General features: G+C 44.6%; 5 protein-coding genes across 5 annotated transcripts; 3 read left to right on the forward strand and 2 right to left on the reverse strand.

Annotated features, from left to right (window-relative positions):
- Positions 1-1,070: 1,070 nt before the first annotated feature.
- Positions 1,071-3,011, forward strand: J4E78_001251 (uncharacterized protein; the record flags this gene model as incomplete). Its single annotated transcript, XM_049361911.1, has 3 exons — positions 1,071-1,326; positions 1,377-1,900; positions 1,950-3,011. 3 exons carry the CDS (start codon positions 1,071-1,073, stop codon positions 3,009-3,011), a joined length of 1,842 nt encoding a protein of 613 aa, XP_049227194.1.
- Positions 3,012-3,401: 390 nt separating this feature from the next.
- Positions 3,402-4,270, reverse strand: J4E78_001252 (uncharacterized protein; the record flags this gene model as incomplete). Its single annotated transcript, XM_049361912.1, has 2 exons — positions 3,402-3,851; positions 3,929-4,270. 2 exons carry the CDS (start codon positions 4,268-4,270, stop codon positions 3,402-3,404), a joined length of 792 nt encoding a protein of 263 aa, XP_049227195.1.
- Positions 4,271-4,874: 604 nt separating this feature from the next.
- Positions 4,875-6,256, forward strand: J4E78_001253 (uncharacterized protein; the record flags this gene model as incomplete). Its single annotated transcript, XM_049361913.1, has 2 exons — positions 4,875-5,402; positions 5,465-6,256. 2 exons carry the CDS (start codon positions 4,875-4,877, stop codon positions 6,254-6,256), a joined length of 1,320 nt encoding a protein of 439 aa, XP_049227196.1.
- A 2,318-nt stretch (positions 6,257-8,574) lies between these two features.
- Positions 8,575-9,119, reverse strand: VMA3 (H(+)-transporting V0 sector ATPase subunit c; the record flags this gene model as incomplete). Its single annotated transcript, XM_049361914.1, has 3 exons — positions 8,575-8,636; positions 8,684-8,944; positions 9,005-9,119. The coding sequence occupies 3 exons, from the start codon at positions 9,117-9,119 to the stop codon at positions 8,575-8,577; spliced, it is 438 nt and encodes a 145-aa protein (XP_049227197.1).
- Positions 9,120-9,822: 703 nt separating this feature from the next.
- On the forward strand, positions 9,823-10,252 carry SNU13 (RNA binding protein snu13; the record flags this gene model as incomplete). The annotated part of the gene is made up of 2 exons (XM_049361915.1): positions 9,823-9,913; positions 9,963-10,252. The coding sequence occupies 2 exons, from the start codon at positions 9,823-9,825 to the stop codon at positions 10,250-10,252; spliced, it is 381 nt and encodes a 126-aa protein (XP_049227198.1).
- Positions 10,253-18,033: the final 7,781 nt, after the last annotated feature.

Genomic DNA, 18,033 nt, shown 5'->3' on the forward strand with positions numbered 1-18,033 from the left:
TTTCGGTGAGACCGAGAAGAGAAGAGATAAGGGCAAAAGTTTTGGAAAGATGGTGTTCGGCAGCTGAGAGTAATTCGCCTCAGTGGATGTCACCACCTCCATCCTCTCGGGAGCAGATACCCCTAGATGTCAAATCAAAAGAAGTTCGTTGGTGCGGTGATCACTCCGCCACGCCTTCCGCCAGTTTTCCGCTAGCAGGTCCGTGCTTCATTGATAGCGTGAGGTTTATCTGAACACCAATAATACCCGCCGCTTCAACACCAACCTCTCCAACTTTCCAACGCCCCGTCGCAACCACGCCCCATCAGCCATCATCTCGCGCGTGATCCATTGCAGAAGGAGGTAACCGTGATGAAACGCTTATACTGATAACCCTACGTCCAAGGCCTTGGCTACCATCCGGGCGGAGATCCTAGATCCATTCAGGCGCGTCGCAATCGTGACTAGGGCCAGAAGGGGAGGTGACAAGACCAAGAGATGGATACTGGCTTGGCGCGTCCTGCGCGCCCGCATAGGAAGCTTCCCTGAGCGTTATCTTTTCCTGCTTAGCCCAGCTTGGCACGTCTTTTTCGAACGTTCCGCCGCGCCCATGGAGCAAGGCTGGTTGCTCGTATTGGCGCCCGGGTTCTTTGCTCATTCCTATCTTATCCTGACCCTGGGGCTACCACGGCCTTGGATGCCTCTAACCAACGCGCTTAACTGCGGCAGTATGCCTGAAGGTCTGGTTTGTATGATCCTCCGACCGGACTAGGCGCCGTTCCATGGTCTTGGATGGCTGTTATGTGCATGTTGCTGTGATAACGCGGGAACCGAGCGAACGAACTGCCATGGCGAGGGTGGGCACCATCGATAGTCGTGTGCGACCCTTGTGCAACTCTTGTCCAGAGCGTCGGTCTTGGAGTTTGCTTGGGTGTATATGAAGAGGGGCAAGGTACACCTGTCTGGACCGCAGGCACTCAAGTTCATCGCCCGTTGCGTCTACTTGATTCCACCGCCCGCGCATTCAATTTCGCGGTCGTACCTTGTTACCTTTGTTCTACCTGAACTTAGTTCAAGTTCTCTCCAGCACAATGGCGGCCAACACCAACGTCAAGGCGTCTCTTGAGATCACCAAGGGCGCCACTGCTATGGACCCTATCCCACTCGACACCAGCTCCACTGGTTCTTTTGATGAGAACACCAACCTCTTGGGTCCATTCCCTACTGAGGAGGAATGGGCGACTCTTCCCAGGGTTGCTGGTCGCATCCCGTGGCAAGCATGGACTGTGGCTGCTGTTGAGTTCGTTGAGCGCTTCAGTTACTACGGTACCAGCGCTGTCTTCGTCAGTAAGTTGATTGATAGCCCGTATATTTGGGCATACACTGACTTTTACCAGACTTCATCCAAAAGCCATTGCCTCCTGGTTCCACAACTGGTGCTGGTTTCTTGAAGAAAGGCGTCAGTTCCGGTGCTCTGGACATGGGCCAACGTGCTTCCACCGGTCTCACCATGTTCAACCAGTTCTGGTCTTACATCACGCCTCTCGGTGGTGCCTGGCTCGCTGACGAGTACTGGGGACGTTACAAAACCATCCAGTACTCTAACCTGATCGCTCTTATCGGCCACATTATCCTGATTATGTCTGCTATCCCCGCAGTTATCGTCAAGCCTAATGTCGCCATCGGTGTCTTCGCTGTCGGTCTCGTCGTTATGGGTTTCGGAACTGGTGGTTTCAAGAGTAACATCTCTCCACTCATCGCCGAACAGTACAAGGATCAAAAGGCCTACGTCCGTGTCAGGAAGAATGGACAGAAGGAGATTGTCGACCCCGCCACTACCACTGCGCGTATCTATATCTACTTTTACTTCCTGATCAACTGCGGATCTATCTGCGGTTCCATCGCCATGGTTTACTCAGAGGTATGTGCCGAATCAGACTGCATTATGTGATCTCACTAACGCCATCCAGCATTTCGTCGGTTTCTGGCTCTCTTACACGCTACCCACTATCTGCTACCTCCTCTGCCCCATCATCCTCATCACGATGAAGAAGCACTACAAGCTCTCGCCACCCACTGGATCCGTCATGGGCAAGGCTTTCAAGCTCATCGGTCTCGGTATCAAGCAGTCACCCCGCAAGAACACGTTCAAGGACGATGGTTTCTGGGACAGGATCAAGCCTACTGCTCTTCGTGCCAGCGGCCAGGCTGTCCCTGACTGGATGACCTTTGACGATGCCTGGGTTGATGAAGTCAAGCGCGGTATCCTCGCTTGCAAGGTCTTCTTGTGGTACCCTCTCTACTGGCTCGCGTACAACCAAATGACCAACAACCTTGTCTCCCAAGCCAACACCATGAACCTCGGAAAGACACCCAACGACATCGTCTCGAAGCTGAACCCCATCTTCATCGTTATCCTTATTCCGATCATGGACTTCTTCGTCTACCCCGCTCTCCGCAAGGCTGGTGTCAACCTCTCGCCCATCAAGAAGATCACCGCTGGTTTCGCTCTTTCCTCATTCGCCATGGTGTCAGCCTGCGTCATCCAATACTACATCTACAAGATGTCACCCTGCGGCAGCAACATCAACGCCCTCAGCAAAGAACGTAAAGACTGCAACGCCGATATCTCCGTCTGGGTCCAAGCCTTCCCCTACGGTCTGATCGGTATGTCCGAGATTCTCGCTTCCATCACCAAGCTCGAGTACGCGTACACCAAGGCACCCAACAACATGAAGTCCACTATCCAGGCCGTTGCCCTCTCCACCTCCGCCGTTTCCGCCGCTCTCGGTCAGGCCTTTGTCAGTCTGTCTGAGGACCCGCTTCTCGTATGGAACTATGGTTCCGTTGCTGTTGTTGCCATGTTCGGTGGTATTGGTTTCTACCTCACCTTCCGCAAGGCAGATGCTCAGGAAGATGCTATGAACAACATGAAGGAGAGCAAGTACGTGGGCGGCCGTGAGATTGGCGATGCGGAGAATGTTGAGACTCTTAGTGTTAGGGATGAGAAGAACGAGAAGAGTGGGTTGTAGATATCAAGAGTCTGGTAATGGTCAAATGATAGTAATGATATGAATGATATTCCAATATTCATCTTCCAATCTCCGTGTCTATGTATGTAACCATCTCATTGAAACCCATATAGTCACCTCGGTCTACAACCGCCCAGCAATGAGCCGTTCCATGTCGTCTTAGTAATAAGTCATGTTTTCTTTTACTGGCAACTCGTCTTTGGGAGTACTACTCGAGGTTAGCCAGGCTTTACCAGAAACATCCAAACGGTTTCAGTACGAAGCAGCCAGGAGGTTCTCGAAGTCCTTGTAGTCCTCCAAAGCAGTGCTATACTGCAGCCAGGAGGCCACAAAGGTCTCCGAGAACCTCAACCGACACACCATACTACAACCTGGAGATGTACAACTTACTCAGTAGTAAACCCCACCGCCACTCGGACCTCCACGGCCAAACCCACCCCTATCTCCGATACTACCAAACGGGTTGCCCTTACCCGGAGGCGATCCAGACGGCTTCCCCGGCGTCATTTTCCCCTTGCCCTTTCCACCAGGCGAGCCCACCTCGCCCTCACCAGGCGGCGGCGGTCCAAACGCCGGGAACATGATGTGCGGATAGTTATCTGGATGCACACCAGCGGCTCTAGCAGCAGCGATCGCGGCCTCGTGCTGCTGCATGGCTTGGAGTGCTGCCGCCGTCGGAGGTAACATCAGACCGCCGTAGCGCTGGTAGTGGCGGTAGAGTAAGATGTCGACGAGAGAGCGGTTGGCGCGGATCCAGTCCATGGAGGGGTGGCCGAGGTCGGGGTTCGCGATGCGGAGGACGAGTTCGTGGACGAGGGAGGGGTTGCGATCGAAGTCATCCTACAAGGTCATGGTGTCAGTATGAGGATTTGCTAGGGGTGTGGGTGCGGGTGGAGAGGAGGTAGAGGAAGACTTACAATGGTCTCGCTAAGGTAGATGGCGTTGTTCATGTCCGGATCGTAATTGTAGTTTGGACGGACGGCACCTCGGGCATCGGTGACTGCGTAAGCCCAACGCATGAAGGGGCTTACGGAACTGCCGTTCCAGCGTTGGAGGGGGTTTGGCTCTTCTTCCCGAAGATGATGGACTGTTGGTGGAGCGCGGTGGTTGGGCATAGAGGGCTGCTGGGCTTGAGGCGGAGACAGGGGCTCAATTCCAGTGCGGGATTGAATGCGACCATGGCGAGGAGTGTTGTATGGACTGCCAGATGAGGAAGCGCCGCCGCGCCTGGAAGGCTGGTTTCCTGGAGGACTGGACATGGTGGTGATGTTGATGTTGAAATTGGTAAGTTAAGGTTGGAAAGGATATATAGAAGTCGTTTGGAATCAAAGGAAGCAAATAAGATATAGTAAAGTGTGGATATTGCCGAAGTTGCCTCAATGTCTATGTTGATAGGAAGAGAAAGGAGGAGGGAAGGCGCGGAGGGAGACGACTTTATATCTCTGTGGGTGGAGCAATTCCCGAGGTGAGAGACGCTTGCTTTCCAGCGTGACTCCGTGTTTGGTGAGAGAAGACGAGGGGAGAGTGTACTTGTGACGTCTTTGACGCAGTTTGCGTTTGCCTTTGGTCATGTAGATGGAGTATCGCGTTTGTCTTGGTAGCGATGTCGCTCCAGGTAAAAACGCGTCATTGTATATTCGTTTAGCACCCTCCTTCACTCTTGTTCTTGGATTGATGGTTCTCGAATCGGAAGAAAGAGCTGCGTAGTGAATATAGTGGCAAGACTGTTGCGCTTGGTAGGCCACAGCTCCTGCTCAGACTCTCCTCCTGTATATAGAAGCCCCTGATCATCTCAATATACACTCTACCCCAATTGTCGCTCAATCTTCCTCCACGAGCAACTCAACGTCGAAAGTCGCCAATATGTTCTCCTTCATTTCTTGTTTGACTCCCATGATTATCTTCATCTTTTCCCTGGCTGTCGTGTCTCTAAGAGATAAGAGTCTGTTTAAGCTACTTAAGTTATGGTGGCAACCGAAGAGAACACCTCCGATCGTGGATTTATTGACTCGATATGCTCCAGTCCAGGATGCCATACTGGCGCAACTCGACATGGCCGATATTGTCTCGCTCAGTAAGACCACAAAGCCGTTCATGGACTTGGTTAAGCTGGTGGAGCGCACTCAATTCAACATCAACGACCGGTTGAAGCATTTCGTCACTTCTCCTGTCGAGTTCCGCGCTCTTCAAGCCCGAAATAATATCCTCATAGGAGGAAATTTCGCGTACGAGTTCATGGCGAGAAAGCCGGTCGTGAAGACTGGCGGTAAACATGGGCTTTATAGCCTCCTTGTTCAGAAAGGACCCAATGCTGATGCATTACGCACCTTCCTTGAAAAAGATGGTTATGAACGTCTCGATACTCCCACGCCCGAGGACAAAGAGCTTTCAGTAAGTTTGAATGAGCTCAGCTAATTCGTATGTTCCACGCGTGTCTCGCTAACCCCTCCCAGAAGCTTCGAATAACAATGAGTCGAGTCAATTCCGATGGAAAGTGTAGCGAAGTCAACATCGTGGAAACAGCGATGACTCCGGTTCTCGAAGCGCTACTGCCCTCATCGACCTCTCTGGGCAACCTTATCACCTGGAATCGCGCCTATTCTGTCTTTCCACATGAGACATTCATAGACAAGAGGGGTTATCTTTTACGACACCCCACAAAAATGACCACTTCCGAATGGGACGACACAGAATCGTTAGGCCTCGACGTGTTCCCTCTGAAACGTCAAGACGCCTTAGATGAGAAAGAAAGGAACACCCTGCTCTCCCAGCGTCGTGTCGGAGATACCAGTAGCTGGGTCATCGCACTCAACACTTCTGGACTACATTCCGTACCGCCATATCCCAATTACCTGGTCGAGTCTGCTACGTTCAGGCTAACCATGTACGGCGCGTTGGACCGCGGCTTGTTCAGCCACTACTACGTCGATGTCTCTATCGTCAGCGCGCCCTCACTAAAACACCAGTATATCCTTCCTCGTGGCATCGCCTATCAGCTCGATATCTTTTTCAGAAATCTTACGATAGTGTCTTTACATCGCCTACCGACAGCTCAACAACCTCAGCGACTGGGCCAGATATTCGCCGGTCTGCATCTGGGCCTCGAGTCACCACGAATGGCGCTGATTGAAGGGTTTGTGCCACCCGAAGGATCGAATTGGAAGTATCATGATGATGAAATGGTCCGGTATCTGAAGAAGGAGTACCCCGAGCTAGAGTATGGGCTCCAAGCTACAGGCCTCTGAGTGTCGACAACGTGCGAATCTGGCCTTGTGAAATGTGCGGCACGGGCCAGCCACTGTTACTGGTGCTTGCGGAGTCCGTCTTCTTCTTATGGTTGTTAATACTCAACGAATCTGACGTCCATCGTGTGATGCCCTTGCTCCGCGTGTGATCCTTGTCCAGTCGATGTCTTCTGAAGCGATTGTCGTTGCATGCGGGCGCGCGACGGTGTGGGTGAGTCGTACTGGGATGAAAGGCGATGGTTATAGCGAGGACACTCCTGCAGCTGCGGGATGGAGACAAGATCGCCAAGGAGCTAGCCCGATCCAGCGTCATAAGGTCATCTACGACGCAAGCAGCACTCGAAGTCTCCTAATTCATCATCACTCAACAAATCGATTGGTAGGCGCATTGCTGTTAATACATCATGGTGTGTTGATGATCTGCGCAAAGCAAGGAGGAGCCCTTCGTGATGTTGGTCAATCACGCTAGTCTGCTCTTGGTTTCCGCCCCAACCGTCTGCGGGTGCACTCTATCGGACTTGGATCGATGCAGGAACAGTGCGACGCGAGAAGATAATAGTATGGCTGGGGTAACCAAAACCTTGTATCTTGCTTCTTAACGATCTAGTCTTTGCTTGATCACCCGGATACTAAAATGCAGATCTCAGTATGAAAAGAGCCCCATGGACTTCGAGCAAGCACTACGCCGCATAGCAGGAACGTGAGAGCATGGGAGGGAAACAGAATTGAAGATCGGACGAACAATCCAATGGGGAGCCGCATATGCTGAGACCAAACTTCCGGCGGTTATGCACAGTGGCTGCGCTCCCGTGAGAGGGTAAGTCGTGAAATTGAGCCCCTTGCAGAGCAACGAATACATCATAACACAGCAAGGATGAAGAATACACATTATTGCGACCACTTCCGTCCTTTCTTCTCGTCATCCGCCTCTTCTCTTCTCGTCAAATCAAACCTAAACACCATCCGCGAACCCCCATGGCATCCACAAACCGCACCTGCTACAACCGCGACGGCAGCCCAATAACCGATATATCCTACCAACCCTGCCTCAGCGACCCTGACCGCGACTCTTTCTGCTGCGGCACCAACCATCAAGGCGCGGGCCAAACAAACGTCGCCGACGATGTATGTGAAAGCAACGGCCTGTGTCAGAACTACGAAGCTTTCGATGGAACGAACGCAAACGTGAAGTTGTGGTGGCGAAATGGGTGTACGGATCCGACATGGCAGAGTGCGGAGTGCTTGGGGAGTGTTTGTAATAATAGTACGGTGAGTGAAGTAGTCCATGTTGGACCGTGGTTGATGGTGCTGATGGACTGTAGTGGCAAGACGAGAACGCGCCGGTGAGGAAGTGTGGGGAGAATAGTTGGTGCTGTGGGAATCCGAGCTGCTGTAGTGATGAAACGAAGCGGTTTACCCTGGCAGCGACCGTGGGCGAGACTGCATCTTCGACTTCGTCATCGATATTGACATCCGCAACATCTGCGCCAACATCAGACGCTTCAGCATCATCGAACGCGAGCGCATCAACACCGGTCTCACACTCATCACCAAGCAACAGCGCAGACCCAGCCTCCTCAAGATCAGACAATTCGACCACGTCGCAAACGCTCAGTGTTGGTGCGCGCGCAGGAATCGGCGTCGGTGCAGTATCGATAGCTATATTGGCAGTACTTGTTACTCTGTTAGCATGGAAGCTGAAGAGGAAAAGACGCCAGGAGCAGGCTGCGACCGTGGAGCTGCCGCCCAGCGCTATCGACGAGAAAAATTTGGAAGCGCAACATTATCCTTCGGTGGCGCCCAGCGAACTGTATGGCGGGAATGCAGCCGTAGAGATGGGATGTAGGGAGCCAGCAGAGCTAGCAGGAACGCCGGGACGTCCGTATGGTCGCGATGATCCGAAGGTCGTCCTGCAGCCGTGAGAGTGGCATGGACTTGTAATCGCATCACTTGATAACTTGCGCACGGCTATCTCACGTCAGTCAGAGTATAAGCAAGATCAAGGCGCAGAATGTCTAAATGAAACCAATGCATTTCGTTTACAAGCGCAGAATGAAATTGATGAGACCCTAAAATACACGCCGTCAAATGGATCGCAAGTGCACCTCGACCGATGCCATTATTTACCACCTCGCTTCCCAACTTCGAAGCCCTCGTTGTCCATCCGTTCGAATAATACATGGAGACGTGAGACATGCCGCGCATGTGGGTATTGCGCGTCATATGCGTAGATTGCTGAACGGCTTTGCGTATCGATGCCGTTGCTTGTGTGTTGCAGTGTTGTATTGTCGTATCTGCAATCGAACGTGCGTAATCGTCTAGCAGTGGGCGTCGCTAGCCTTGGAGTTCATGAGCAGGGCAACAATGAGTCCGTAAAGACCTGGCATATGTTAGTGCGAGCTTCTTGTTGAGTTTCGAGCGACGTACCCAAAACTTCGGCGAAAATGAGAATCAAGATCATTCCGACGAACAACCTGGGCTGTTGGGCAGTTCCTCGTACACCAGCATCACCGACAATACCGATGGCGAAACCAGCGGCCATACCGGACAGACCGACGGCGAGACCGGCACCGAGCTGGATGAAGTTGGCGAAGAGCGAAGACTCTTGCGAGAGACCGTTGGAAATCAGGACGGACACGACGAGACCGTAGATACCAATAATACCCGCCATGACAACGGGAATAATGTCTGGAGTGTGTTAGCTGCGTGCTGGGCATTGCGACATCTCGCGAGCGGTTCATCACGTACTCTTGACGATCAGGTCAGGGCGGAGGACACCCATGGCTGACACACCAACACCGGCCTTCGCGGTTCCGTAGGCCGCGCCAAAGCAGGCGAAGACGATAGCTGACGTGCAGCCCATCGCGCCGAAGAAGGGCTAGTTGTTCATTAGCTATGACGATGGACGGGTCGACGCGGCGCTGTCGCGTCGGGAGGCGAAGCGGAGGTTGGTCCGAGGACTTACGGCATAGACGGGGCTGCATCCATCATGTTAGCTATTGTACGTATGATGTGATAACGGAGAAGCTCCTCCGATGCTCATGCAACAGTCGCATGCCCAGCTTATCTCCAGAGAGGCAAGCTGGAGCTATCTGCATGCTCAACAAGGGAGCTCCGTGTTCACTCACCAAAGTTCGGAGACCATCTTTGCGGTGATGTATGTATTCGACGAGACGTCTAGAAGGGTGTCGAGATCTTTATTGAGATGGACGGGAGTCGTGGATGCGGCGACGGGGGCGGTTGTGATGTCGAGGAGTGGTGACGATGGTTGGCGAAGAGCTGGACGTCGCTCGGTTTTGCCCTATACCTAGTTCGTCACTAGCGCCACACGTGAGGTGTGCCAAGTAATAATCCTAGCTACGAACTTTTTGATTTTCTCGAACTTCCAAACCACCACAACCTCCACCACAAATTCACCCCGGGCGAGCAAGCAGTGTAAGTCGCGCACCTACACTCTCGTCGCATATCTCCACTCTGGTCGCATAGCTTACACACTATAGGAATCCTCCTTCGGACGAGCTTTAGCAGTGAACCCTACCATCCACCACACATCATCCTCCAACACGATGGCCGAAGACAACAGCGCCGCCTGGCCCCAAGCCGACCAGGCTCTCTCCCAGGAGATCCTTGACCTCGTCCAACAGGCTACCCACTACCGTAAGTTGCTGTGCGAACTCCATGCGAGACAAATACTGATTTCGCATAGGTCAACTTAAGAAGGGCGCCAACGAGGCCACCAAGACCCTCAACCGTGGTATCAGCGAGTTGATCATCCTCGCCGCCGACACCTCCCCGCTCGCTATTCTCCTCCACTTGCCTCTCCTCTGCGAGGACAAGAACGTTCCCTACGTCTACGTCCCCTCCAAGATGGCTCTCGGCCGCGCCTGCGGTGTCGCCAGGCCCGTCATCGCTGCTAGCATCACCACCAACGAGGCTTCCGACCTCATGGGCCAGATCCGTACCCTCAAGGACAAGGTCGAGCGCCTCCAGATCTAGGTTGATCTGTAGGACTACTAAACGCGCAAGAGAGAATGCAAGAGTTGGAAACTAGGTTCGCAATACTGGAAGGTTTACGTAGCGACAAGATGGCAGAGGCCTGGGATGGAATACGCCCATGGTCTCTGTACGTAGACCGAGAATGAAATGCCGAGCGCAAGTCGGCATCGACTCTGCCAAATCTGAAATACTCATCTATATATTCCTTCATGCTATTGGAATGCGCGATCTTCTCATTGATGCTACGTCTAGATACCATTTCAAGCCACACTCATAGAGCGGACTTGATATACTGTCGTAGATGGTCTTCACAACAGAACGGAACCGGACCGTAGTGTTCGCGCGCACGATGCAAGCCCAAAAATTGCGCTTTTCCCAAGCCTTTATACGTCGCCTCACAACCATCAACCCCACATTCAATGATACTCAGCGCCGGTGAGCTCGTTGATGAGTCTGTGAGCGACCCTTGACTGCCACCTGCCTCTCCTCCTTCATCACTATTCTCCGGATCTTCGTTATCCTCTTGGTCTTCGCTGACGTGTGCAGGCACCGCAAACAGCGACAGTTCTTCCAGGTGTTTGCCCACGTGACGCCGCAACATCGTCAACGAAGAGACTTCAGCCAGACACAGCACACAGGTTGCCTTCGCAGTCATACTACGGTGCCTCTCACAGCTACGAACGAGTTGTCCAACACGATCTCCAATTGCAAGCGACGGATGCTCATGCGCGATGTGTTCCCGGAGACTAGAAGAAGACTGGAACGGCTTATCGCAACCATCGACGCACTGCCACCATTTTCGATGCATCTGAGTCTCATGATGGAACCACTCGTGTCTTGATTCGTATGTCCGGTCGGGCATTTCACAATCTTCCACGGTGCATAACTGCTGGTGGTTAGTCGGTCACACTGGAAAGTCACGAGCAACTCACATATGGTTGCAGGTCTTGGTAGACATGTTTCTGCCATGCTTTGACATGTCGAACTGCAGTGGGGCGGAAGCAGAGTTTGCATTCGAAAGGCTCGCCGTCTCAGCCTGCCTTCGGCAAGGGCGGTAGACGTTTCTTCTCCGGATTATAGCCAGACGATAGATAAGAAGTAATAGACTGCGTTTTATTGTATTAATCTTTCTCTTTAAGACCAGCAATATTAACGCTAGCCTTTATAGCTAGTAGTAATAAAGATGCTACTATACTCTCTACTTTATAATATGCTTCTATGTCTAAAAGCGTGTCTCTTCTTATTAGGCCTTGCTTGTACTTCTTTAAGTGTTTATTATAGTAAAGTAGATATTATTACTAATATAAGATAGCTTTGCCTAGCTAGGCTATAAGATATTCTAGTGCCTTAGTAAATTTTCTATAGACGTAAGTAATATTAAATAGTTTAAAATAGGCTATATCTATATACGTAGATTCTTTAAATTAATTATATAGAGCTAGATTTTAGATAGTAACTAATAGCTATATAAAGTAAGTATTTATCTCTTTTAGTTTAGCTATAAGTTAGGTAAGCTCTATTATATCTAGCTTTTAAGAATTATTAGTACTATCTTTCTCTATATCTAACTCTAAATTAGATATATCTTAGGCTTTTAACTTAGACTCTCTAGTCTAAGTTAGAATAATCTATCTATATACGCCTACTTAACGTAGCTCTTAAGCCTACTAAAACTACGTAGCGCCTTAGGCGCCTACTACCTTAGATAGCTACTTAGCTAGCACCTTTATAATATACTTATATCTATATACCTACTTATACCTATACGCCTACCTATACTTATACGCGCTACTTTACGTACTACGTAATACCTAGTTGCTCTATACTATACGTATTATATTATATTATATATATATACTAATATACTAAATATAGCTTTGCATTTAGCTACTCTTATAGAAATACTATTACTAGTAATATTATAATACTATTACTCTTAATATTACTACGGCTTTATAACTACAGTTTTAGGTATATAGAAGTAGTAGCATTTACTTGTTACTTAGCACTTAGCACTTAGCACTTAGTATTTAGGTTTACAATTTAATTACGTTATTATAATATAGGTATAACTACGTAAATACTAATAATAATAATAACTATAATAATAATAACTATAACAATAATAATACTACTAGCTTATCTCTTTCTCTTTCTTACTAACACGCCTTACTAATCTACTCTTCTACATTAATACCTACTATATTCTCTAATCTTCTATTATTATTCTCTACTATATATTATTAAAGTTACTTATTGTAAGCGCGCGCGCGTCTACATTAGTTAGCTAATTTAATCTAGAAAAGGTGTTCTAGAAGAGAAAGTCTATATAGAAAGGTCTTATACGTCTATAAGATAATAGCTTTTACTTACGCGTAGAAGCTTAGAAAGTCTATAAATAGAGCGCTACTTAAGCTAGCTATAGTAGAGCTAATAAGCTACTACTACTACTAGAGCTTTAGATAGTAGCTATTAGTAAGGCGCTACTTTATACTATATAGATTCTTTAGCTTCTACTAAAGGCAACTACTTTTAGCTACATTATTTTATACTAAGCATTATAAGAGCTTAATATATAGAATACCTATAATAATATACGCTATAAAATAACGCACTAAGTTAAGATAACCTAGATTTAGCTAGAACGTATTCTAAAGGCTTAGATAATAGTAGACCTCTTTAAGTTAAGGCGTAAACTTAATAATAGTACTTATAGAGATACTAGTATAAGTTATATATCTTTTAGTTTCTTTGCATTAGATACGCGCATTAGTAGCTATTTTAATATATAGTAAGTTTCTACTAGTATTAAATTTTGCTACTATATACTAGAAAAAAGCCTACTATAGAATATTAATTCTTATATATAAATAGCTCTTTAACTACGCTCTCTATAACTATAGAAATACTTTATTTATATTACGCATATTAGCTTATAAAGTCTCTTACTTTTATAGTTTCTTCTTAATTACTTAAGATTTTATAATTTTACTACCTAAGTTAACTAACGTATACGCAATACATTGCGTTACTACTAGGTAAATATAATATACGTAAGGTTATACCTAAGTTTTATATATACTTGCGCTAGCTAATAGTGCGTAAAGCTTTTTAGATACTATTCTATAGTAGCGTATTAGTTAGCTCTTCTTACTAAGTTAGCGTTTAGCTCTAGCTAGCAAAACTTTAGTAAAGCTCTAGTATAAAGTTAAGTTAGCGTTTAAAATTAAAAAGCACTAATATTAGAAACGTAAGGTTCTAAAGGTATAAGTTTAAATTATACTGTCTTCTATATACTAAAAAAATAAATTTTTTTAATTACTTTGTTATAAGTTACAAGTATAGAGTAAAGCACTTATTATTACTAAAAATATAAAATTTATAATAAGATAGTAGTATACTCTAATAAGTAAAAGCTTAAGACTCTAAATAAAAAAAAAAAAAAAAAAAATTACTCTTAATATAGATAATTACTTTACTATATAAATACCTATACTAATATAAGACTTAACTAATATATTATACTACGCGTCTTAGTACTACTTAAGTAAGAAGAAAATACTTTTCTAGATTATTCTATATCTTTAGCGCTTCTAAAAATTCTAGCCTAGTATTACTTATCTTTTACTAGCTAACTTAAATAATTAACGCTTTTATTAAATTATTTTACTACTTTATAAACGCATTTTTAGCGCTTCTTAGCTTACTTATCTTTTATTAGCTTACGCTATATAGCTATATATACGTATATATATATATATATACCTACTATATACTTACTATATACTTACTTACTTCTTTATATTTTTAAAAAACTATCTAAATAAACTAAGCTATTACTATAACTTTAGCTTTAATACGCTAGTTACTTTCTTATTATTCTTAGTAATCTTAGCTACCTTTCTATATATAATTATCTCTACGCTTAGAGACTTAAAGTCTACCTTATTTATAATCTATATTAAGTAGCTTTTTAAATCTATATATAATTAGCTACTATATATATATATATATACTATAAAATACTTACTAGTTATAACTAGTTCTAAAATAGAAGAAGGTGTTATTTTATTAATACTTTTAAATATTTAAAAATTTAGAGAATATTTAATATAAAATACTTTTTAGATTAAAGTTCTTATAAATACGCTATACGCTTTTTTACTACTACTTTCTTACAACTAAACTACTTTTTTAGCTTTTTCTTTCTTTTTAGCTTTTTAGCTACTACGCTCTAATAATATATATATAACTTAAATTAACTTAGAATATTTACTACGTTTTAGCTACTTAACTTACACTTACTATACTTACGCTTTCTATTTTATTTACAGCTACTACAATTGCGCGCTTACTACCTCTTCTTAGATATATCTTTCTAGAATAGCTACTAGCTAGTTACTATATCTAATATCTTATTTAAGATAGCTTTTATACTCTAGATAAGCTAAAGAACTTAGTTACGTATATAAGATACTTTATAAAGCTTATAGCTAAAAGAGTTTCTTTCTAAATAATACGTACTTATATTTAATAACTATAGCCTAAATCTACTAAAAATATCTTTTAGGCTAGCTAGTAGAAGCTTAGTTTTTATACTTAATTTAGCGCTTAAAAGCTTATTATATACTACTTTAAAATCTACTAGATAGCTATAGATATTAAGTACTATTAAAGAAAGATTATTAAGTTTTATAATATTTTTATAAACTAATACTACTATAATAAGTACTTTATCTATCTAGATTACTATAGTTAATACTTTATCTTAATAAAATACTTTATATATATTTAATTTTTAAGAATAAGTTAAAAGCTATTTTAAAATATAGTACTAGATAATTATTTAAAAGTATATAAAGTTACTACTAGCTAACTCTAATTATCTAGTAACTTTATAGAATATAACTTTTATAAATAATATTTTATAAATATTTTATAGTACTTAAAAGATCTAAAGTTAGATATTAGAGTAGTTCTAAATAGATTTAAAATTACGTAAAAAGTAAAATAATAAAAAAGTTAATAGTTTCTATTAAGAAGTATTTAGTCTAAGAGCTTTTAAGTAATTTTACTATATAATAAATATAGAAGTAAGAGCTATATTTATAAGTATCTATATATATTATAGTCTTAGGCTTATATAGCTAATATTTACTATTAATAATAATATTAATTTTAAATAGTAAAAAATAGTTAAGTAGTATTATAAAATCTTTTACTTTTATTTAGTTTATTATATAAGTTACTTACTTACTCTAATATTAAGTCTTAAAGTTACTAGTATTATACTTAGAGTATTACTACTTATTATCTTAGTCTTAAAGTACTATATAGAAAGTTATAATATAGCTAAATAATTCTAGAGCTATAAGTTTAAAGTAAAATTCTTATTAATTTAAATTAACTTAGAGAAAACTATATTTATTAATACTTTTAAGTATCTTTTTATAAAAATTATTAGAATTAATAAAATAGTAGAGATATTAGTAAATATAGATAGTAAGAAGTAGTAAGATAAGATTATTAAATAGTATTTAAAAGATAGATTACGTAGCGCGTATAAAGTATACTTAGCTAATATATAGAAAATAGTAAAAGTACTATAAAAGATTATAAAGAAACTAGCGCTAGAGTCTAATAGTAAGATAAGTTATTTTTTCTCTTTTTTTATACCTAGTGTAGCGTTTATAGCATTATATTCTTATTAATACTTAGGCTATAAAGTAAATATCTCTAAACTAACTTAATCTACTTCTTTGCTATTTATTTACTAGCCTTATAGTTAGTTCGCCTTAGTAATATGCTATTTACAAATAATATACACTAACTTAAATTAGCCTTCTTTCTTAGACCTTAAGCTATTTAAAAAAGAGTTTAATAGAATAAAGTTTAGGCTTAGCAAATTAGAATACACAGAACAACTTAACAATCTATTAGGGCACAACTAGTATCTGTCCAGTCTCACTAAGCAGTCTCTCGAGCTGGAGCTGTTGCGGATGAAATCTAGATTGAAACAGTGCCCTAACTTTTGCGTCCTACAAGATTATGCGCGCTCTTTGTACCAATCGCTAAAGTCCGGCCTTCGATGCGGTTGCAGCGGTCATGCAGTCAAATTGCGACTGGAAAGTCGGATTCAGACAATGCAGCAACGAGATGATCCGCTGGATCATACGCCGTTTCGTGTGATATTCACAGACGAGACTGTGCAGGCGTCGCCGCGACCAATATCATGCAAGTATTGGGAATGGATTGAAGCGGACGTCCGGTACATTGCCGATCAGCCCGACAAAAAGCCACCGCCACCACACGTGCATAGAGCTCTCACTTCGCCCAAACCCCCCAAATCGGTCAGATGGAAGCAGACTGAGTCTCGATCGAGCAGCAGCAACACCATCATGCTTGTCGAAAACTCAAGTACATCTGGTTTGAATTTCACACCAACACATATAGAAGACTTGTGTAGAACAGTCGGAGCGCTTGGCGGTACAGAACACGACCTATGTATTGGCTACTTGATCGACGACGTCAAGCGAAAACACGGAATCTTTCCACTGGAGAAGTCGAGCGGCTCTGATCAGCAAAAATGGGTAGCGTATTCGTTGCGGCAAGTGCTTACCAAGCATACAAACATCGGGCGGCCACTGGGACTTCAAGATCAGCTTCGAATTGCAGTAGACTTGGCGTCGAGTGTACTCCAACTCTACAGGACACCGTGGCTGGATGAGCACTGGAGTGATAACGACGTATATTTTATTCATCGTCCAGGTGTACCATTGTCTGCACTCTACGATCATCCGTTCGTTTATCGCAATTTGTCATCGGCATGCACGATCCAGCCACATGACACCCAACGAGCAGTCGCAAAAGTCATACGAAACCAGACACTTTACACGCTCGGTCTAGTGCTCATCGAGCTTATCTATGGCAACCCAATCGAAGAGCTGCAAATTCCCCAAGACCAAGATTGCGCAGGTACGCCAGGTGTCACGTGGTGCACGGCTGAAAGACTACTTGATGAAGATATCGAGTTCAATGCTCCCACACATTACGTGGAAGCGGTCAGGCGATGTATTCGATGCGATTTCAATCGAAAAGAATCTAGTCTTGACGATGAGGCTTTCCAACAGGCAGTCTTTGAAGGGGTGGTGGCGCCCCTGGAGAAGACACTTCAGCATTTTCTGCGTGGCGATTGATGAGATCTACCTAGCCTTTAGGGGCTCTCAGAATATGCAAACCCAGCGCGGGCAGGAGACTGATCATTGAACCATGCCACGTGACGTTCGTACTTCTCACTCTGGAGAAACAACGAGAGCGGACAAAAGGAGAAAAAGAAGGTCGGGTGGTTCTGGTCAGGCTAGATGGCTGAAATGATGCACAAGACTGCGGAGAAGTATTGGCACGACATGGTTTCTCTCGCATTTCTCCGGAGTGGCTCTTGAATAGGCGTTCAGGTCGGGCTAGATTGCTCAAATGACGCAAAGAGCTGCGGAGTAATATGGGCATGGTATGATTTTGAACACATTAGTTCTTCGAAAGACGTGCTGGTCAAACATCTCGGTACCACATACCCCGCTCAACACCACCGTCTCCATCTTTTCCCAGGGGTAGCGTGTTCCCCGTGGGGATCTTCCCCAGATTCCATGTCACCTAATTCGACTTTCGTAGTCACGATTTCACATGTCGTTGCCCATGCTGTCAACCGATTGGTGGCGGACATAAGCTCTGGCTAGTATCTTGGTATTTCCGACGTTCTCGCCGGAATTCATGGATGTTTCCAA

Source organism: Alternaria triticimaculans (genome assembly GCF_023758025.1).
Source record: "Alternaria triticimaculans strain BMP 0046 chromosome Unknown scaffold_1, whole genome shotgun sequence".
Lineage (NCBI taxonomy): Eukaryota > Fungi > Ascomycota > Dothideomycetes > Pleosporales > Pleosporaceae > Alternaria > Alternaria triticimaculans.